Source organism: Hydractinia symbiolongicarpus, chromosome 14 (assembly GCF_029227915.1).
Source record: "Hydractinia symbiolongicarpus strain clone_291-10 chromosome 14, HSymV2.1, whole genome shotgun sequence".
NCBI lineage: Eukaryota > Metazoa > Cnidaria > Hydrozoa > Anthoathecata > Hydractiniidae > Hydractinia > Hydractinia symbiolongicarpus.
Window position 1 is genome coordinate 18577971 of NC_079888.1, and position 16572 is coordinate 18594542.

The window sequence follows — 16572 nt, forward strand, 5'->3', positions numbered from 1 at the left end:
ACAAATCATTAAAACTGGAGAAAATATAATAAGGAGGTTACACATCATTACAACTGGTGAAAAATTTAGCAGGTTACACATCATTACAACTGGTGAAAATATAATTAAGCAGGTTACACATCATTACAACTGGAGAAAATATAATCATTACAACTGGAGAAAATATAATTTAGCAGGGTACACTTGACCATGGAATTAGACTTTATAAAACACAAACCCTGTTTCTAGGTATTGATAGGGATTATAGGCGTTTGGTATAAATATTGGTCACACATGTCCCGAAGGATCTTTCCGTTCTCAACATGGCTTTCAACATGGCTTGCAACAGTTTGCAAAAGCATTTTAGGTTGGGTTTTTTCGAATGAGATAATCCTGATGGAATACATAAAATACATCTATTCTACTTTACAAAAAATTTATCACATTTAGTTAGCTAAAAGTTTTAAATGTTGACATTCTAAGTACATAGGCATTAAGCTAAGTAGTAAATCATTTGTTTTGTTATAGCTTTATAAGTTTGTTAGTGATTTTATTTTTCAAATAAAAAATTAACTTCAGTTAAGAAAAAAGTTTATGATTTTAAAATATCTTGATTACGTCAAATTCTTGCAAAATCAAACAGATGGTTTAAAAAACAATGCCATAGTGGATCAACCGTGACTAATGTAATAAACAATGTGTCTGTTTTTTAATCACTGATTTCGCATTTCTGTCCAGACAGGAATTATAAAACATTTGCAACATTCAATAAATGTGTTTTATATTTTTTAGGTAATACAGCAACGAGAAAAATGCTGAAGAAACTCAACTCTGCAGATCAAAATGCTCAAGAATATTTTTTAGGAGAAAGATGATTATTAAGACGTAAATAAAAATTAACCACAATATTTTCCCTTGTGTCACGACCTTGTTGAGGAAAACAACTTAGTGGATCTATAGTTATCCCAGCCAGATTTAAGCCACAGGGGCATGAGGCAATTTTTTTAGGCGACAGTAACAAATTTATATAATTTTGTTACTACCGCCCAAGAATTTTATTTGGTTCCCCCATCTGTGCAACACTGATCATTCAGAAAAAAATTCAGCAAAATTACAGTACTGCATTGTGATTGGTCACACGTAAAAGTGTTGCATCAGAATTGCTGCAGAAAGTGGTAAGAGACGGAGAATATTCATACACGTAACCTTTTTGGTTGCTGGTAACGTTTTTTTGTTACCACAACTTTTTATTTGCTGGTAACAAGACACAAAGTCAAATCAAATCGATTTGACTTTATATCTTGTTGCTGGCAACAAGAATGTAGCGAGTAACAAAAAAATGCTGTAAGCAACAGAAAGCTTCTCTGGCGACACAAATTAACAATTTTAGGTAATAGTAATACATGAAATCACAGTCCCGATATTTACTTGTGCACGCATCTAAGTGATTACGTAATGCCCGATGCGTGCGCAGAAATGGAGGTAAAAATGTAAACAAACTAAGCGGAAAAGTTACCTCCATTTCACATAAATTTGTTACTATTGGCTAAAAATATTGTCTTGTGTCCCCATTACTTTAGTGCATCTAAAATTTGTGTAGTAACAAAAGCTTCAAGGCCATGGCAGCCTGGGAACACGTCAAGACCCCCAACTTTGTTTTTTATATTTAACGCTCTGACATAGTACAAAAATGGCTAGATCCGCCCTAGTGTTTGGTGGAGGTGAATGAATACTGATAGCTAGCTAGCTAGCTAAAACTTACAAAAAAAATAAACTAGCTAGCTAGTAGTGAGGAAAGAGACAGTCAAATGAAGAACACAAGAAACCGAGCTGTAATTTCAACTTTTCTATGGCAAATGAATGAATTGAATTGAATTGAAGCTAGCAAACGAAACAGAACACAATAATGGCTTTAGTTTCCTGAAGTATTCAGGGGCTATTTCTTTAGCGGAATTTTTTAAAAACGAGTGGCAAAATAACAAGACAACGCAAGTATATTCCTAGTCTCGACTACTGAAACGTTAGCACAACTCTGCTTCCATATTTATTTATTTTTTTGAGTAAGTTTTCCTTGTTCCTTGGTATCTCCCGCTGTAACAATGATGGAGAGCTTGTGCGTGCGTGATCCGCGCGCGGCAGCGAGTGTCTACCCTCTTTTTCGATGATACAATGATTGTCGATTTTCTACACATCTCTCAAACGAATGTGGTCAAATCGGTCGTGGGCGTTTTCATCAAAATTGGTTTCCATTTAAATTCGAACATGCCCCTTGATCGATGTGGAAGTATTCAAATTTATTTTAAAACACAAACTTAATATTAAATCATGATATTGATTGAGCTTGTATACTTAAAATTTCATGACATATAAACATAGATATAAATAAGATAAACAAAAATATTTTCAAATATTCATCCAAAATTTTTTCAGCCATTTGACTACAAACTTTTTGCTTAGTGAAACTGTCTTTAAAACTTCCTCGCGGCAGCCGAACCATTACTAGAAATTAATCCAGCCCACTCGAATCCCGCTCACTGCTTGGCAGTATGTTAGTGATGAACAAAGTAGTTCTTCTTCAATACAGAAATAAGGGCTTTGAGTATGGACAAGGCTTATGTTTATGTATAAAATCAGGAGGTCTGGCATGGCAGCCAAGGCGTTCAAAAACAGTTTCTAGAAATATAACACAGGTATCACACACACGATATTCAATAAACAATTTTAACACTCCAAAGACCTTACTAGTGACCAGTAGATACTCAGTATCTTGTCGTGGGCCATTGTTATGGTACCTTGTTGACGCAGTTTAAGAAAACCACAAAACATTTTTTTTGTTAATTAGTGATCAAATTATTCGCGATATTGTTTGTATCACATTCTTGTAATTTTTACAAATGTAAAGGATTTGTAAAAATTCACGTTATTGTAACCTGCTCTCTTTAATCTATCTCAACTATATGGAACTTGATGATCAGAAAGAATATGTCTTCTACTTGCTCCAGTCATTATTTGAGTGTAAAAACGAAAACTTATGTATAAGTTTTTATTTTAACGAAATAGATACATACACCACTACTTGTGGTGGCTATCTCTGAAATTGACACCAGTCTTTCAATATATTTTGAGAGGATTGCTACTTTTGAAACTAAAGGCGGTTTAAGGGTGCGATAATATGTTTTCCAGAGGGATTTAACTAAAAATTTACACTGAAAATGCACTTCGCGCGGCACGTCGCTGAATTTCTTTTGTTCCACCTTGAACTTTAAAATACTCCATTTATTTTTGTACACAATAGAAAAAAAAATGAAATTCCAGAACAACAATAAAAAATTATCATTTTGACATGGGGTAATGCCAAAGATCATGCAACAAACCAAAATTTAGCGGCTATTACATGATGTTAACGCACCGCCGACGCAGAACTTAGTGCTTTTAGAAAGTTAGCATCTCAAAGTCATTGCCAGCGCCTGTTTTCTTTGTTTTATATCAGGACGACCCATTCAGACATAAAAAAGAGACAGCAGGCGCTGGAATCGAGAGGTTGTGTCACTAACTGAATAAATAGTGTGAATTTGTTGAAAATGATCCGCGCGCGCGCCGCGTGTCTTTTCCTACTTTGGCCTTGCCTCACTATATGTGCTGGACGAGCCAGCAATGTTTTGAAATTTATTGATTTGTTTTGATATGTCTCCGATCGCACTCAAGACGAACACTGGGCGGCCATTTTTATAGAGGAGAAGAGCACAGTTTTCTCTTTTCTTTGATAGCTAAGCAGTTTCCGTTAATATTTGGCTAACGTTTAATTTCTGGTAAGGTATTATCAGGTCAGAAGAAATGGCTAACTATGATGAGCCCATCTCTGACGCAGAAAAGGTAAAACATTCTCATAATTGACGCATATTTTATAAGAGGGTGGTGTGACGTGAGATGCTAATATTAAGAAATATACCCGGCAAATTGTTTCCGGGACAGATCACAAAGCACATGATCTTTTCCAACCACATGATCTTTTCCAACCACAATTAGGTAAATGTGTTGATGACTTGCCAATGTGTACAAAAGTTAAAAAGTTTGCAGTTTTTACGCAAAAGTGCATGCATGCCCATTGTTCTACGAGGGTGCCGATAAGCCGCATACGCCGTAAAAAGTGCGGGCGTTTATGGGCAAATTCGGCGTTTTAAAAAAAATTCAGGCATTTGCCCGAAAAAAACCCCATAGTCCCGAACAATGCCCGAAAAAAAAAAGATTCACCATAAAAAACTCTCGTTAATTATTTAAAAAAGTATAAAAATTAAAATGAACTAACTATATGGTAGCTAAGTTCTTAAAAGGACTGTTTTTTATAGTTTTTGATAAGATTTACTTGTTAAATAACTTATATATAAACTTTATTACCTTCTTTCTCTTCAAGCGCGTTCTTTCAACTGTCGTCCGCCATGTTTATGTTACAAGGTGTTGCATTTCGGGAATGTTCCAGGCGTGTTCGGGAAAGTGCAGGCGGTTTCGGCGGACAACCTTCAATTTAAGTCGAAAAGTCGCCCAATCTCGCTCTTATATATGCTGGCGTTTGCGGCTTATCGGCACCCTCTTATTGTTCTCAAAATAAAATAAAATCATAACAACTACATCACAAGGAAAGTAGTCTATAAATTCCTGCATATTGTTGTAGTAATACACAGCATCTGGTTGTGCATGTGAAAAAAATCTAAGTCACAGAAACTTCATCATTTTTTATCAGGAAATTATTACACTATAGCTAGCTACCAGGAAACTATTTTTTCTGATGCAGAAATTATGAGATTTCCCAATCAGGAAATTTTACTTAATTCTAAAAGTTGTTTTAATTATTAATACAGAATATAAATGCTATATATTTAGCGTATGATCGGCCAACTCTGTGAATCCGATAACTCCGTGAAACTGCTTTGGAAGCCTACAACAACTTACCACAGCTCTGTCTACCATTTTTAATGAATGAATTCGATTCAGGGGGTTGATACTACCACTTAATCATTTTAGGGGCGTCGGAACTTGCGCATAACAAAAGTTTGGCGGTAAGTTCAGCCGGCTACACCTTTTTGTGATTTTCAAGTCAAGTGCGACGGTGGTCATTTTTGATATATATTGTTATCTCACTTAATTGATTATAATTATGGTCATGTTATATATACCTTTTCTGAGGATCCAAAGTTCGGAGAATGTTTTCTAAGGAATATTTTAATTTTAAAATATTTTTGCTAGTCATCAGAAAGCAAACATGTTTTTCAAATTTCACGGAGTTGAAGGATCCATCACGGCATTATCGGATGATAGTACATGTCGGATCTGGCTTATTTCTCCACAAATAAATGTATTTTTTTTCTTATCATACCCCCTGAACGGTCCACGACAGAGAGTTCTACGATAGTAAAAGTTTGAAATAACCGATATGTTGACGATATGGATATAGGGACGTTAAATGTGCTTTTTTCACAGAGTTGGCGGATTATACGCTACAGATTTTATATAATATTTTTTGATTGCTATATTTTATAACAAATTACAGCAATTTTTAAGCTTCTAGGAGGTGTTTTCTCACCATTTTAGAACCAATACGGCGATCTTTAAGCCTTTAGGGGTCGGTTCTTCTTCATGTAACAACGTAATATATACAGTGATTTTTAAGCCTTGAAGGGTTGTTTTCTCATCATTCTCAACATTTTAAAAAGTAATACAGCGAATTTAAACTCGTAGGGGACATCTTTACTTTTTGTAGAGTCAATTTCTCATCATTTAAGAACTAAATATATACAGTGATTTGTAAGCTTCAGAGAGGTTTCTTCTTATCATTCCAGAAAGAAATACAGCTATTTTTAGGTTTCTACAGGATTGTTGGTAGAGCAGTTTTATCATATATTTAAAAAAGAAAAAAACCACAAAATCTAAGACATCCAAAATATATTTTTTTCTCAGTATGCTTTTGCCAACACCCAGGTCGGCATGTTCACACTAATTCTATTTTAAACTAATTCTAAAGGCATAAACTTTACCCTCTTAATCAAAATAGGACGGTAACAATCAATTAATAAACTCTCCGGCAGAGTAAGTTTGAAATCAATTAGACTCTTTCGTAGGAAAAGAGGAAACCTTACAAAGAGTGGAAGTCAGATGTCTGCACTTACAAGCAGAACAGGCAATATATCATTGGCAATTTATTTTTTAATTTCCAAATGAAAAAATGAATTATTATAAAAAAAATTCAGAACCTTTTGGTGATAGATAGATAGATAGATGTGCATATTTTACACGCCTAGCCTCACTAATATTGAGGGATTACCCTGTCTATTATTTCCAGGAGGGGCCATGGCTTAGATGGAGATACCTATAGAATATTTAATGCACATTTTGAGCTATGCAGACCCAATTATGGCCCACACTCTACTAGAAAACTCCTGGCCATATCCAATGGCCCACACATGGACCCATCTCCCCAATTTCCCTCACATGTCTTGGTTTAACCCAGGATTATGGTAACATTCACTTGTCCATGTTGAATCACTGCCAAGAGAAATCGAACCCTGGTCTCCCGCACAGAGTGTGAGAGCTATAACCACTAATCTATGGCACCACAAGTCCAATAATGTCTCAGTACATATGGGCCTAAGTCCATCTGGATGAAATGTTTTAGTTTTGAAGTCCATGGGAAGGGGCCTAAGTCCATATTAAATTCAATTTAAATAAAAACAAAAGGACCTAAGTCCATTTATTCTTAGAACAGCCCAGCATTATGTTTGGTTGTAAGTAGATGAAAAAATTGAATATAGTATATTAATGATCCAATGGTGATAAAGAAAAGCAACAAAACCCTGCATAGTGTGTTTTCATATGTGGTTAAGTCCTTATAAGTTAAATTAGTGAGCATCAAAGAGGCCTATAAGTCATTTTTGTTGTTTTTACTAGGTAGCATTTATTTACTTTGCCAATAACAGCTTTTGATCCAAGAAACAAAATCATAAGTTTTACGTATTTCTTGTATGCGAGATGGCATGTAAGTTCAGGCTTTGATCGTCAAAGTTAATTTTGACATGTTTTCATGTGACAATTGAGAATTTTATTAATCTTTTTTTGGGTTAGTTAGAATTTTTTTTTTGTTTTATTCATCAATACAAAGTGTCTGTCAGTCACAGGCAAAGTGGAGGTGTTTCTGTTCACTTCATGTCGCAGAAAGTATTGTCGTTAATCGACAAACCAAGCGTCACAACATCAACAACATGAATTTAAATGTCAAAGCTTAAATTTATTAAATTAACAAAACAATTATACAATGCATCTATAACTTTGAGGCCAAATATTTTGGAAATGGGGTGGCGATGTCAGTCATTTTTCACTGTGTGGGTAACTAGGGATAATTGGAACCAAATTGAATAATTTTACCAATCATGGGTTTCCAAATCCATTTTAGATTGAACTTAGTTGACATCGTCAAAAACCTTTAAATATTTCTGTAACCGTTTGGTAAAAGTATACATGATCCTATACGTTTTCTTCTTCAGGCTTTCAAGGTCTATACGATAAATGCACTGGAATACAAAAAATGTATTTTGGCAGGTCTTTGCTGACCTCAACAATATTTTTAAACCCTTATCTTCATAAGCATTTATCAAAAGCACACGTCATCAAAATTCAAGTGATGATTCTTTTCCATGTTATCCTGCCTTTGTGGATTTTCCCATAGGCCTTATCAGCTAGTGTATAAATATTGGATTATGTATGCCATCACCTTAGTTGATATATATTGTCTGTACACTAAATTACAATCACCCCAGTTTTTTCCCTGAGGTAGAATTATTATAAGAAATCAAATTGCTTCTTAATAAAAACAAAACTGGTTTGTTTCCTTTCAGGTCAAAATAGCCTCAAATTTCATAAACCATGCACCGCCTGGTGAATTCAATGAAGTTTTTAATGGTGAGTTTTTTGTTCAATTTTGGTCACATCTAAATTCACATCCAAGTTAGGGAGATATTTTAAAATGACAAGCCTTCAATTATATGCAGTGCAGAAGGATAAAATAATGCTTATTTTAATCCAAGTACTTTTGTAAACAACTTTTTGCAGACATATCAACAATAAAATAACTAAAGTTAAAGTCCAAAATAGTTTTTTTGGATCAGCTCTTGACATAAGTCTTAAGTATTTGAACTGGTATTTAAACACACACTGACTTTACACCTTAAGTATCCCCTAAAGTTTACCATTTATCTTTTTTTTTTTTAGATGTACGTGTTTTGCTGGCAAATGATCACTTATTAAAAGAAGGAGCTTCAGCGTAAGGCATTTTTAAAATTTTTTAAAATTTTGGCTTTAGTTTCTTCTTAAATAAATCTTTTTTTTTTTACAGACTCAATTCTGTTGCTTACTTTGTTGCTAGGTTGCTAGAACCAACCAAAATTAAAAATATAATTGTATATGTCATAATGTTGGTATATCACTTTTTGGGCAAAAATCTGTTTTTTTTTTACCCCTGCTTCACCTTTTTTCCCTTTTTTCACTACAGGGTGGCTGTTGTGGCATACCAGTTGCTTTTTTCATGTAGAATTTCAACCCAAGTTTGTATAAAATAAACATCAGGATCTATATTTCACTCTGTTCTTTTTCAGCGCCTTTGCACAATACAATACTGAGCAATTTACTCCATGCAAAGTTGACGGTTCAGACGAGCCTGTTTTAATCACAAAACATGGTTTGGTGGAAAGCACAACCTTCTTCGACCCTCGTAGTAAACAACAGTTTAGTTATGACCATCTTCGAAAGGTTAGCATCCGTAACACTATATTCTAAAATGTTTAAGAGCTTTTTTTGTTGGTGTTTTTAACAATGTTTGTGTAAAATCAATGAAACATGTTAGTGTGTCCAGATTCAGTTATGTTGTCAATAACGTATTTCATAATTGTTCTCCTTGTTTGATTGAAACACACAAAAATAGTATTGTCCTGATCTGGTTCTTTTACCAAATGTCATCAAGGTGGGGCAGCTGTAATTGAAGAAATCAAGAGAAACTGTTTGTCAATGAATTCATTCTCAAAATACAGTTAACCAAATTTCCTGTTTCGCGTTTTTGTAAAGTCCCATAAATAGATTTATTAAATTCTTTTTTATAAGTTATGTTAGGCATTCGCATTAATTTTCTCAGATAAAGTAATAATGACTCTTTCCATTTTAAGTTTTAAAGTTTTTTATTACATAGGAAGCAAGTAATGTGGAACCACGTGACGCAGACGAAACTGCGGAGTCATGGCGCTCTGCAGTCGATGATGCCCTTCGGAAATATGTTAAGGCTCATTATGCTGATGGAGCTTTGACCGTAAGTGCATTGTTAATGCTGTTAGACATGTGTTTGTATAAGATTCAGATATACAAGAAATTTAAAGAAACATTAATCTGCATGTTGTTGTTGTTATTGTTAGGTGTATGGCAAATCATCAGGAAACGATATCACAATCACAGCCTGTATAGAAGATCACAAATTTCAACCTCAAAATTTCTGGTATGGTGTTATATTTTTCTATTTCCTATTTCCAAGCCAACACTATAGGTTATAGTCTTTTAGTTTTTAATTGTTTTTATTTCTCTTGTGTAGTAAGAGGGTTTTGGCCCCACCTCTCAAATGTGTTGTTGTCATCTATTTCTGGAAATTTGCTATATCCTCCTTGGTTGTAATTAAATTACGAAAGGGATTTGCAAAAACCACCAATTTTATTTCAACTCTGCCGGAAAGTCAATCCTCTCGTTTATTCTGTTCTGACTATTTATAATCAGTGCAACTGACTAAATGTGTAAGAGAAACTATCCAAATTAACCTTCACTTCTCTGTGACTGTGATTGACTGGTAAATTAGAATTCCTCACTTTGTGTAAAACCAGTTTGCTTGTTTAGATCGAATCCATTTTCAAGGTTACTGGGAAATTTTAAGGTCTGCCAAACACTAATAAAAACCTTTAGAGCCTGGAAATCAAAGTAGTGTACCTTAAAAAGTATCCATCATTATTGGGAAAAAATCTTGAAAACCTTATAATACAAACATTTGGGCCTAGTTATAACATGTATTATCTAGTAGTATAAATCTTGTTTTTAGCTATTTAAATACGGGAAGTATTTCCATAATTTTCTATGTTTCACAATTCTTTTTAACATTCATCTTCATTGTGCTTACGTGCTTTCCTGTTTGTGCACTTAAAAGAATCTTGATTGATGAAAAACATTAGAGAAAACGCGTAACAAATAGAATCTTGAAAGTGATTAGAAAAAGTTTAAAAACACCCTAGCATATGAATAATTTCCTATCTGTTTTTGTTGTCATTGTTATTTATTTAAATGTTAGAAAAGTAAGTGGAATGTAACGGGTTTGAAGAGCAAAGATGAGAGTGGAGTTTTTATAATGTGATTGTTCGTAATAGGAATGGGCGTTGGCGTTCAGAGTGGTCTGTAACATTCACGCCCGGAGGATCAGCAGAATTAAAAGGTGTTTTCAAGCTACAAGTAAGTATACGTTTAAAATACATTGTAGAGTCTATGCGAGCCAAGATATCGTCTTTTTGAAGGTATCCAATACTATTAAAGTTGATCAATAACAATAGCGACCTTACGAAACAAGGACGAGGCCATCTCCGCCGAAGAAAAACCATTATTTTTTCAATGCGCTTGTGCAGATCAGGGTAATACCCTAAAAACAAAGTAGTCATGCTCCGTGCTCGAAAAGATCCATCTGGATGTTGTGGATAAAACGTGCAATATTTTATCCAAGTAAAAATGTGGTAATAAAATATTAGTGATCAAAGCAATAAGAAAAAGCAAATATACATATGTTTGTTTTCTTAATTTGTGTTTTTAACGACTTGTAAGTCAGTTTCGAATTGTTTTGCATTTTTTGACAGTAGCCATATTTGTTTTGACTTTATTTCACGTTCTCGTGTTTAAGTTTTCCCAATCAATTTTTTCCCCTAATAATTAGTCTCGCGTTCTTCTAGCAATATATAGTTGTACATACCTCCATACGGAATTTAGGTTCACTATTACGAAGACGGCAATGTGCAGTTAGTGTCTAATAAAGAACACACTAAAAGCATCACCATTTCGGTAAGTTATTTACGTATTGTTTCATGCAACGTTAGCAAGCATGTCTCAACCTAAAACGGGCTTTTCGATGGGACAAATTTTTTTAGTGAAAATTTATTTGGTCATCAGCTTTGCCATCTCCCACCCACATCCTCGCCCCTTTAATCCTAAGCACTTCAAATAATATTAAAGTATATGAGGGCAAAGCAAAAATTGACCCAGCTGTTTTTGCCGAGGAATGTCCATAGTTTTTTTGATTGAACAATGCATGTTGACAACAACAATTTCACTAAAATGGAAAGCAAAATGGCAGACAGGCGAGCGAGCCACTGGGAATGCTAGCTCGATTTCTAAGGAAAATGGAAACCCTGTCCATAAAAACATCCTTTTATTCACTCGAAAATAAATTTAAATTTATATACAGCACAACCCTCTGTATCACAAAATATTTCTCCTCCTCACCTCACAAAATATTTCGAAACTTTGAGTTGTAAATTTACTCCTTAAACTTCGTTAATCAAAAATATGTTCCATATACAAAGTTATATCACATTGTTAATGTCATTCATTCTTTTTTACGTGTGACTGCTGAATAAATAAAGCTCCGTAATTGACTTTATTCCCGATGTTCTGTCTTGTGTTTGTTTACAGCGTCATTTTGAAAATTCTAACGCTTACCTTAGCTCACGTGTCATGCTTCTTGTTTTATTGAAGTTTTTCAGCTGCTGACATCAGCATGCTAAGACTTTCATCGCTATATATCATTGCATATTATCTTTTAGTGTTTGTTTGACCTCGTGTTCATGTTATTAACCTCGGTTCCGTTGTCATCTAAACACTTCATTTTTCACATAGAGAATTTTTGTCGTAACGATTGTGCAAAGGCTTAAGAAATTAAACAATGCGATATCAGATCTTATGAACTTAGTTTTAATTATGTACTTAATTGAAGCCAGTTTTGTGCAATTTCGCTACTGTTAAAAGAAACTGCTCAGTTTGTATCTCTTCGAATTTTGTGTTAAAGATGTTATTTTATTTTCCAGGACGCGTCTAGCTTAGGTAAAGATTTTGCAAAGACTGCAGAAGACGCGGAATCAGCTTACCAGGTTTTCACTATTTTTTTTATCTGTTAGAGGAGTGCGAAAGCGCTATTTGATGTGATATTGTGTGGAACGAATTATTGACATGTTTTTTTTGCTCATCTTACTAAAGGTTATACGGTAAGATCTCATTAAAAAAGCACACAGAACAGACAATTTAACGAGTTCTCACATAGTCGAAATATTATGTCAGATTTTTAATACAGCAATACCTATATGGACAGTGATTGTTGATTTTTGTCATTCTGCTTTAGTTTAACTTCATGCGCCGTAGGTTTTATATCTCTTTCTAACTATAAGTTCTGTCCACGGTGCATTTCATAGAGGATTGTTTATAGGAATCTTCATTACTTCGGGCGAAATAAATCTTACTTTTAGTGGTGGCATTACACTTTGGTCAATTTCGCGGAAGTTATAAATTTGAATCGTGCGAAATTAAATGTAAACACTACACGCCGTGTCATGCGGTTTTCGATCAGTGGGCATACTTGAATGCCATGAAGATTCAACCTTCGAGTCACCCCTAAAATTTAATTTAACCCGAAATCAATCTTGTAACCAGTCGCACTTTTTACTGCGGTGTTAAAAGTCAATTCGCCTAAATTTTTTACTTTCCAAAACTGGGATTGTTAATTATTTATTTACTTTTAGCGTGGCATCGGAGACAACTATCACACGATGTCGGAGACGACGTTCAAAGCTCTTCGACGGATGTTGCCGATCACTCGCACGAAAATCGACTGGAACAAAATTGTGTCGTATAGTATTGGAAAGGAACTCACAAAAAGTTAAATTATTTTACTTACGCTTCATTTATACACGATTTTTGTAGAATCAACTCGAACGAGTATGTTTCTGTTAACATTCTAAACACAAGTTATAAATAATAATGTATTCTGATTTGATAAGTTCTCTTCACTTTCTGTACTTTTTTTATGACTAAAACATTTGTCTACGTATGAGGTTATTTTTGGGAAAAATCATTTCGCTTGGTAAAGTCAAAAATCTCTCGGCTCTTTGAAGCATTTTGTTACTTTTACTGTAAAAATATATTCTGCTGATATAAATTGTTTTGTGTTAGGTCTTTGTGTTTTGTGTTTAATGTTTCATGTGTGCAAATTTGAAAAACCTTCCTACTTTTTTCTACTGATAATCTTGTCGGTAAAATGGAGAAACTTTGCAAACAAAATGGAAGTAATTTTGTAAAACAGTAGACGCATTAAGAAGTTTTTCTTCTTTTCTCTGGTAATGATTAGTTTACTATGCATTAATATTTAAATAATTTTCTTGGTGCAGAAAAGGAAGTAAAAAAATGGTCAATTTTATAATAAAAATATTGCGAGCTTTTATTTACGAGAAGAAACGATGAGAGTTGGAACGATTTATTAAAGTTTTTTGCCCTGTCTTATCATTTTGTCATCAAATGAAGCGGTCGTTTCTTTTGTCAGCTAGAACATATTTTTTTCTTTTCGAATATAAATGTATGAATTTAAAGCACTGTTGTCTCGGTAATTCAAACCTTTTTTTCTTGACCTTAAAAAGTGACTCGGTTAATTCTTAAGACTTATGTTGATATGATGATTCAAAATAAAAACTTATTTAAATTTCGTGCAAATGAGGCTAAGCGAGGTCATACCTGGTTAGCCTCGTTCGCATAAAAAACCTTACTTGCCTTTTTTCTTGTTTACATAGAAATATATAGATTTTCTAGAAATGCAATTTTTTTTTATTCTCGAGTTGCTTTGTAGCTTTATGGTCATTATTGTCTCCAGAACTCTTTGAGATAAACACCGAAAGTAGTTTTGGGGACAAGGGTGTGTTATGGTGTGACGTATCGTCGAGATCAGAAACCATGTACAGGCAAAAGTTTATGAGCACTAATCTCGGACACATAAAAAAACGATTAAAAATCGATGCAAAAAAAATCAATGTAAAAGAGGTAATGTTAAAACATGCTTAAAAAGAAAAAAATTTAGTTGAGTAAAAATAGTTCCAATTCGGATGTTCTCTAAATTTAATTTTGATTTTCTGTGTTAGTTATTCAGCTACCACAAGTAGTAGTTCTTCTTACTGTCAGCCATGATTGGGACTTGCCAGCCACATGTTTCGTCATGTTTTAATTTTCCTAAAAATGTCGAATTTTGTTGGAAAATTGTTCAGGCTGGGCTCGGAAACATCGGCGCAAACTTACGGGGAAAATATGCAGCCTGTACGCCTTTTTCTGGAAAGCACCGCGGCACAAATTTAAGGGACAATTAGGCGGGCTGGATGTCTTTGAATGAATCGGCGCAACTTTCTTAATTTTCTCCAACCTATCTTGCCTTTTTCGCAGAAACAGGAAGTGTCGCTGTAATTCTTTTAATGATTCTTAGACAAACGCACCTTTCTAAAGTCGGTTCAACTTCCTTGATTTTATCCGATTTCCTAATTCGGTTTAAAAGTTACTTGTGTAATCGACAACAATATGTGAGTTTTGACAATAAAATAAAAACAAGCAAACTAGCAATAAAATGCGGAGTTCCTCAGGGCTCCATACTTGGTCCACTTTTGTTTTTAATATACGTAAGCGACCTAATAAATTGCTCTAATATACTCCAGCCGATTATGTTCGCGGGCGTGTTTAGTCACAAATTCAACAACCTTTGCGGCCACTCTGAAAAAGAAGGAAACTATCGTTCCTATGATGTCAGGTAATGCTGCATTTCCAAGTCTCTCCAGTTGTTTTTGTACACTACCGCCAGCTCCTGCTGTAGCACCAGCTGCCGATCCACCTCCTATTAATGCTAGAACAATGGTGGATATCAGCAAGCCAATAGCTGAAACGATGCTTGCGATGGTTTTGCCCTGCTCCTTGAATATAATCTTGAGTTTTTTTTGCCAGAGATGTATCATCTTCCGCGATTTTCATCAACGTGTCTTTAATTGCACTGAGTTGGCTGTGAATTTTGGATGATAAGTCGGCGTACGCCGTTTCTGTTGCTTCCTTTTGATCCTGTAGCTTTTCAAGCTCTTTTTCAGCCTCTGTAATACATTATCCGAAATCCTTATCTGCTCCTCATCTCCTTCAGGAAATTTCTCCTCCTCCTTCCTCCTTCTCCTTCTTACCCGCAAGGCTGTTTCTGTTTGTTTTCAATATCTCTATTTATAAGAACAAATTTACAAGTTCGAGGCCTCCCGGCCGAGTTAAGGACTGAAACTACGCAGTTGAATTCCGTCGGATTTTTGTCGCACACTATGAGGGCAATCAATCGTGTTTAACGAACGGCTGAATTCAATTGTCCATGGTTAAATTAGTGGAGAAAAAGTTATAAAAAATTTTAATGCGACATTGACGGCAAATAATGGCGTGTTTGCCGCTTTTCAAGATTTCGTTTCATAGAATTTTTGCCGGCGTCGAGACATTTCCCAATTTATTATAACTTTTCCTACACCATGTGGGGTATTTCTCGTCCGAATCAAGTTTTTCCCCGTCGTTAGCAATAGTCGTCATAGTGAGGACAAGCTTTTCCGACATTTTCCCAAAATAACCGACATTTCAAAAAAATATCGGCGATAGTTAGCGTTTCCGCGGGACGAGTTCGTAGAAAATCATCGGTGCCGGTAAACTTCCCGTAATATCATAATGGCGCAGTAAATCGGGAAAGTACTAATATACTTTACTCGCATAATAACATAGAAACACTTTTTGCCACGATGAACACAGAACTAGCGAATTTAAAGGACTGGTTCGATTTAAACAAACTTTCGCTAAATATAAAAAAGACTAAATACATCCTTTTTCATCAAAAACACAAAAACAAAAATATAATTTAAACACTTCCAGAACTGGTAGTAGGAATTGATAAGTTCACCGCGTGACAGATATCAAATTTCTAGGTGTTATACTTGATGAGAATGTAAACTGGGATAAACATATCATTATCATTAATTCAAAAACTTCTAAATCTAATGGAATTCTCTATAACGCTAGTCATGCATTGAACAAACAATGTCTCATACAATTATATTACTCTTTTAATCACAGCTACTTGAACTATGGAAACATAGTTTGGAGTAGTACTCGCAAAACTAAATTGGAGTCTCTCTATCGGCAACAAAAACATGTCACAAAAATGATTAACTTTCAGAACAAGTTGACACATTTAAAGCTTCTGTTTCAACGTATGAACATTATAAACATATTTCGAATAAATATCTTTCAGACACTTTGTTTTATGTACAGGTTAAGAAAAAAAGAAGCCCTGTGGTGTTCTCAAACAAGTTTCATGTGGTGAAAAACAATTATCTAAGTAGGTCTACTGGGTTGTATTACACGCCATTTAGGAAAACAAAGTTCATTCAATTTTCCATTTCGTATCGCGGCCTATATATCTGGAACAAGACCTCCAAAATAAAACCA

At 34.5% G+C, this 16572-nt stretch overlaps 1 protein-coding gene across 1 annotated transcript; it reads left to right on the forward strand.

The window, feature by feature from the left end:
- The first annotated feature begins 3656 nt into the window (after positions 1 to 3656).
- On the forward strand, positions 3657 to 13887 carry LOC130626132 (F-actin-capping protein subunit alpha-1-like). Its single transcript, XM_057441237.1, has 10 exons — positions 3657 to 3852; positions 7863 to 7926; positions 8236 to 8287; positions 8619 to 8772; positions 9206 to 9322; positions 9426 to 9505; positions 10416 to 10497; positions 11023 to 11094; positions 12117 to 12179; positions 12825 to 13887. Exons 1-10 carry the CDS (start codon positions 3814 to 3816, stop codon positions 12963 to 12965), a joined length of 864 nt encoding a protein of 287 aa, XP_057297220.1. The 5' UTR covers positions 3657 to 3813; the 3' UTR covers positions 12966 to 13887.
- The last annotated feature ends 2685 nt before the right edge of the window (positions 13888 to 16572 follow it).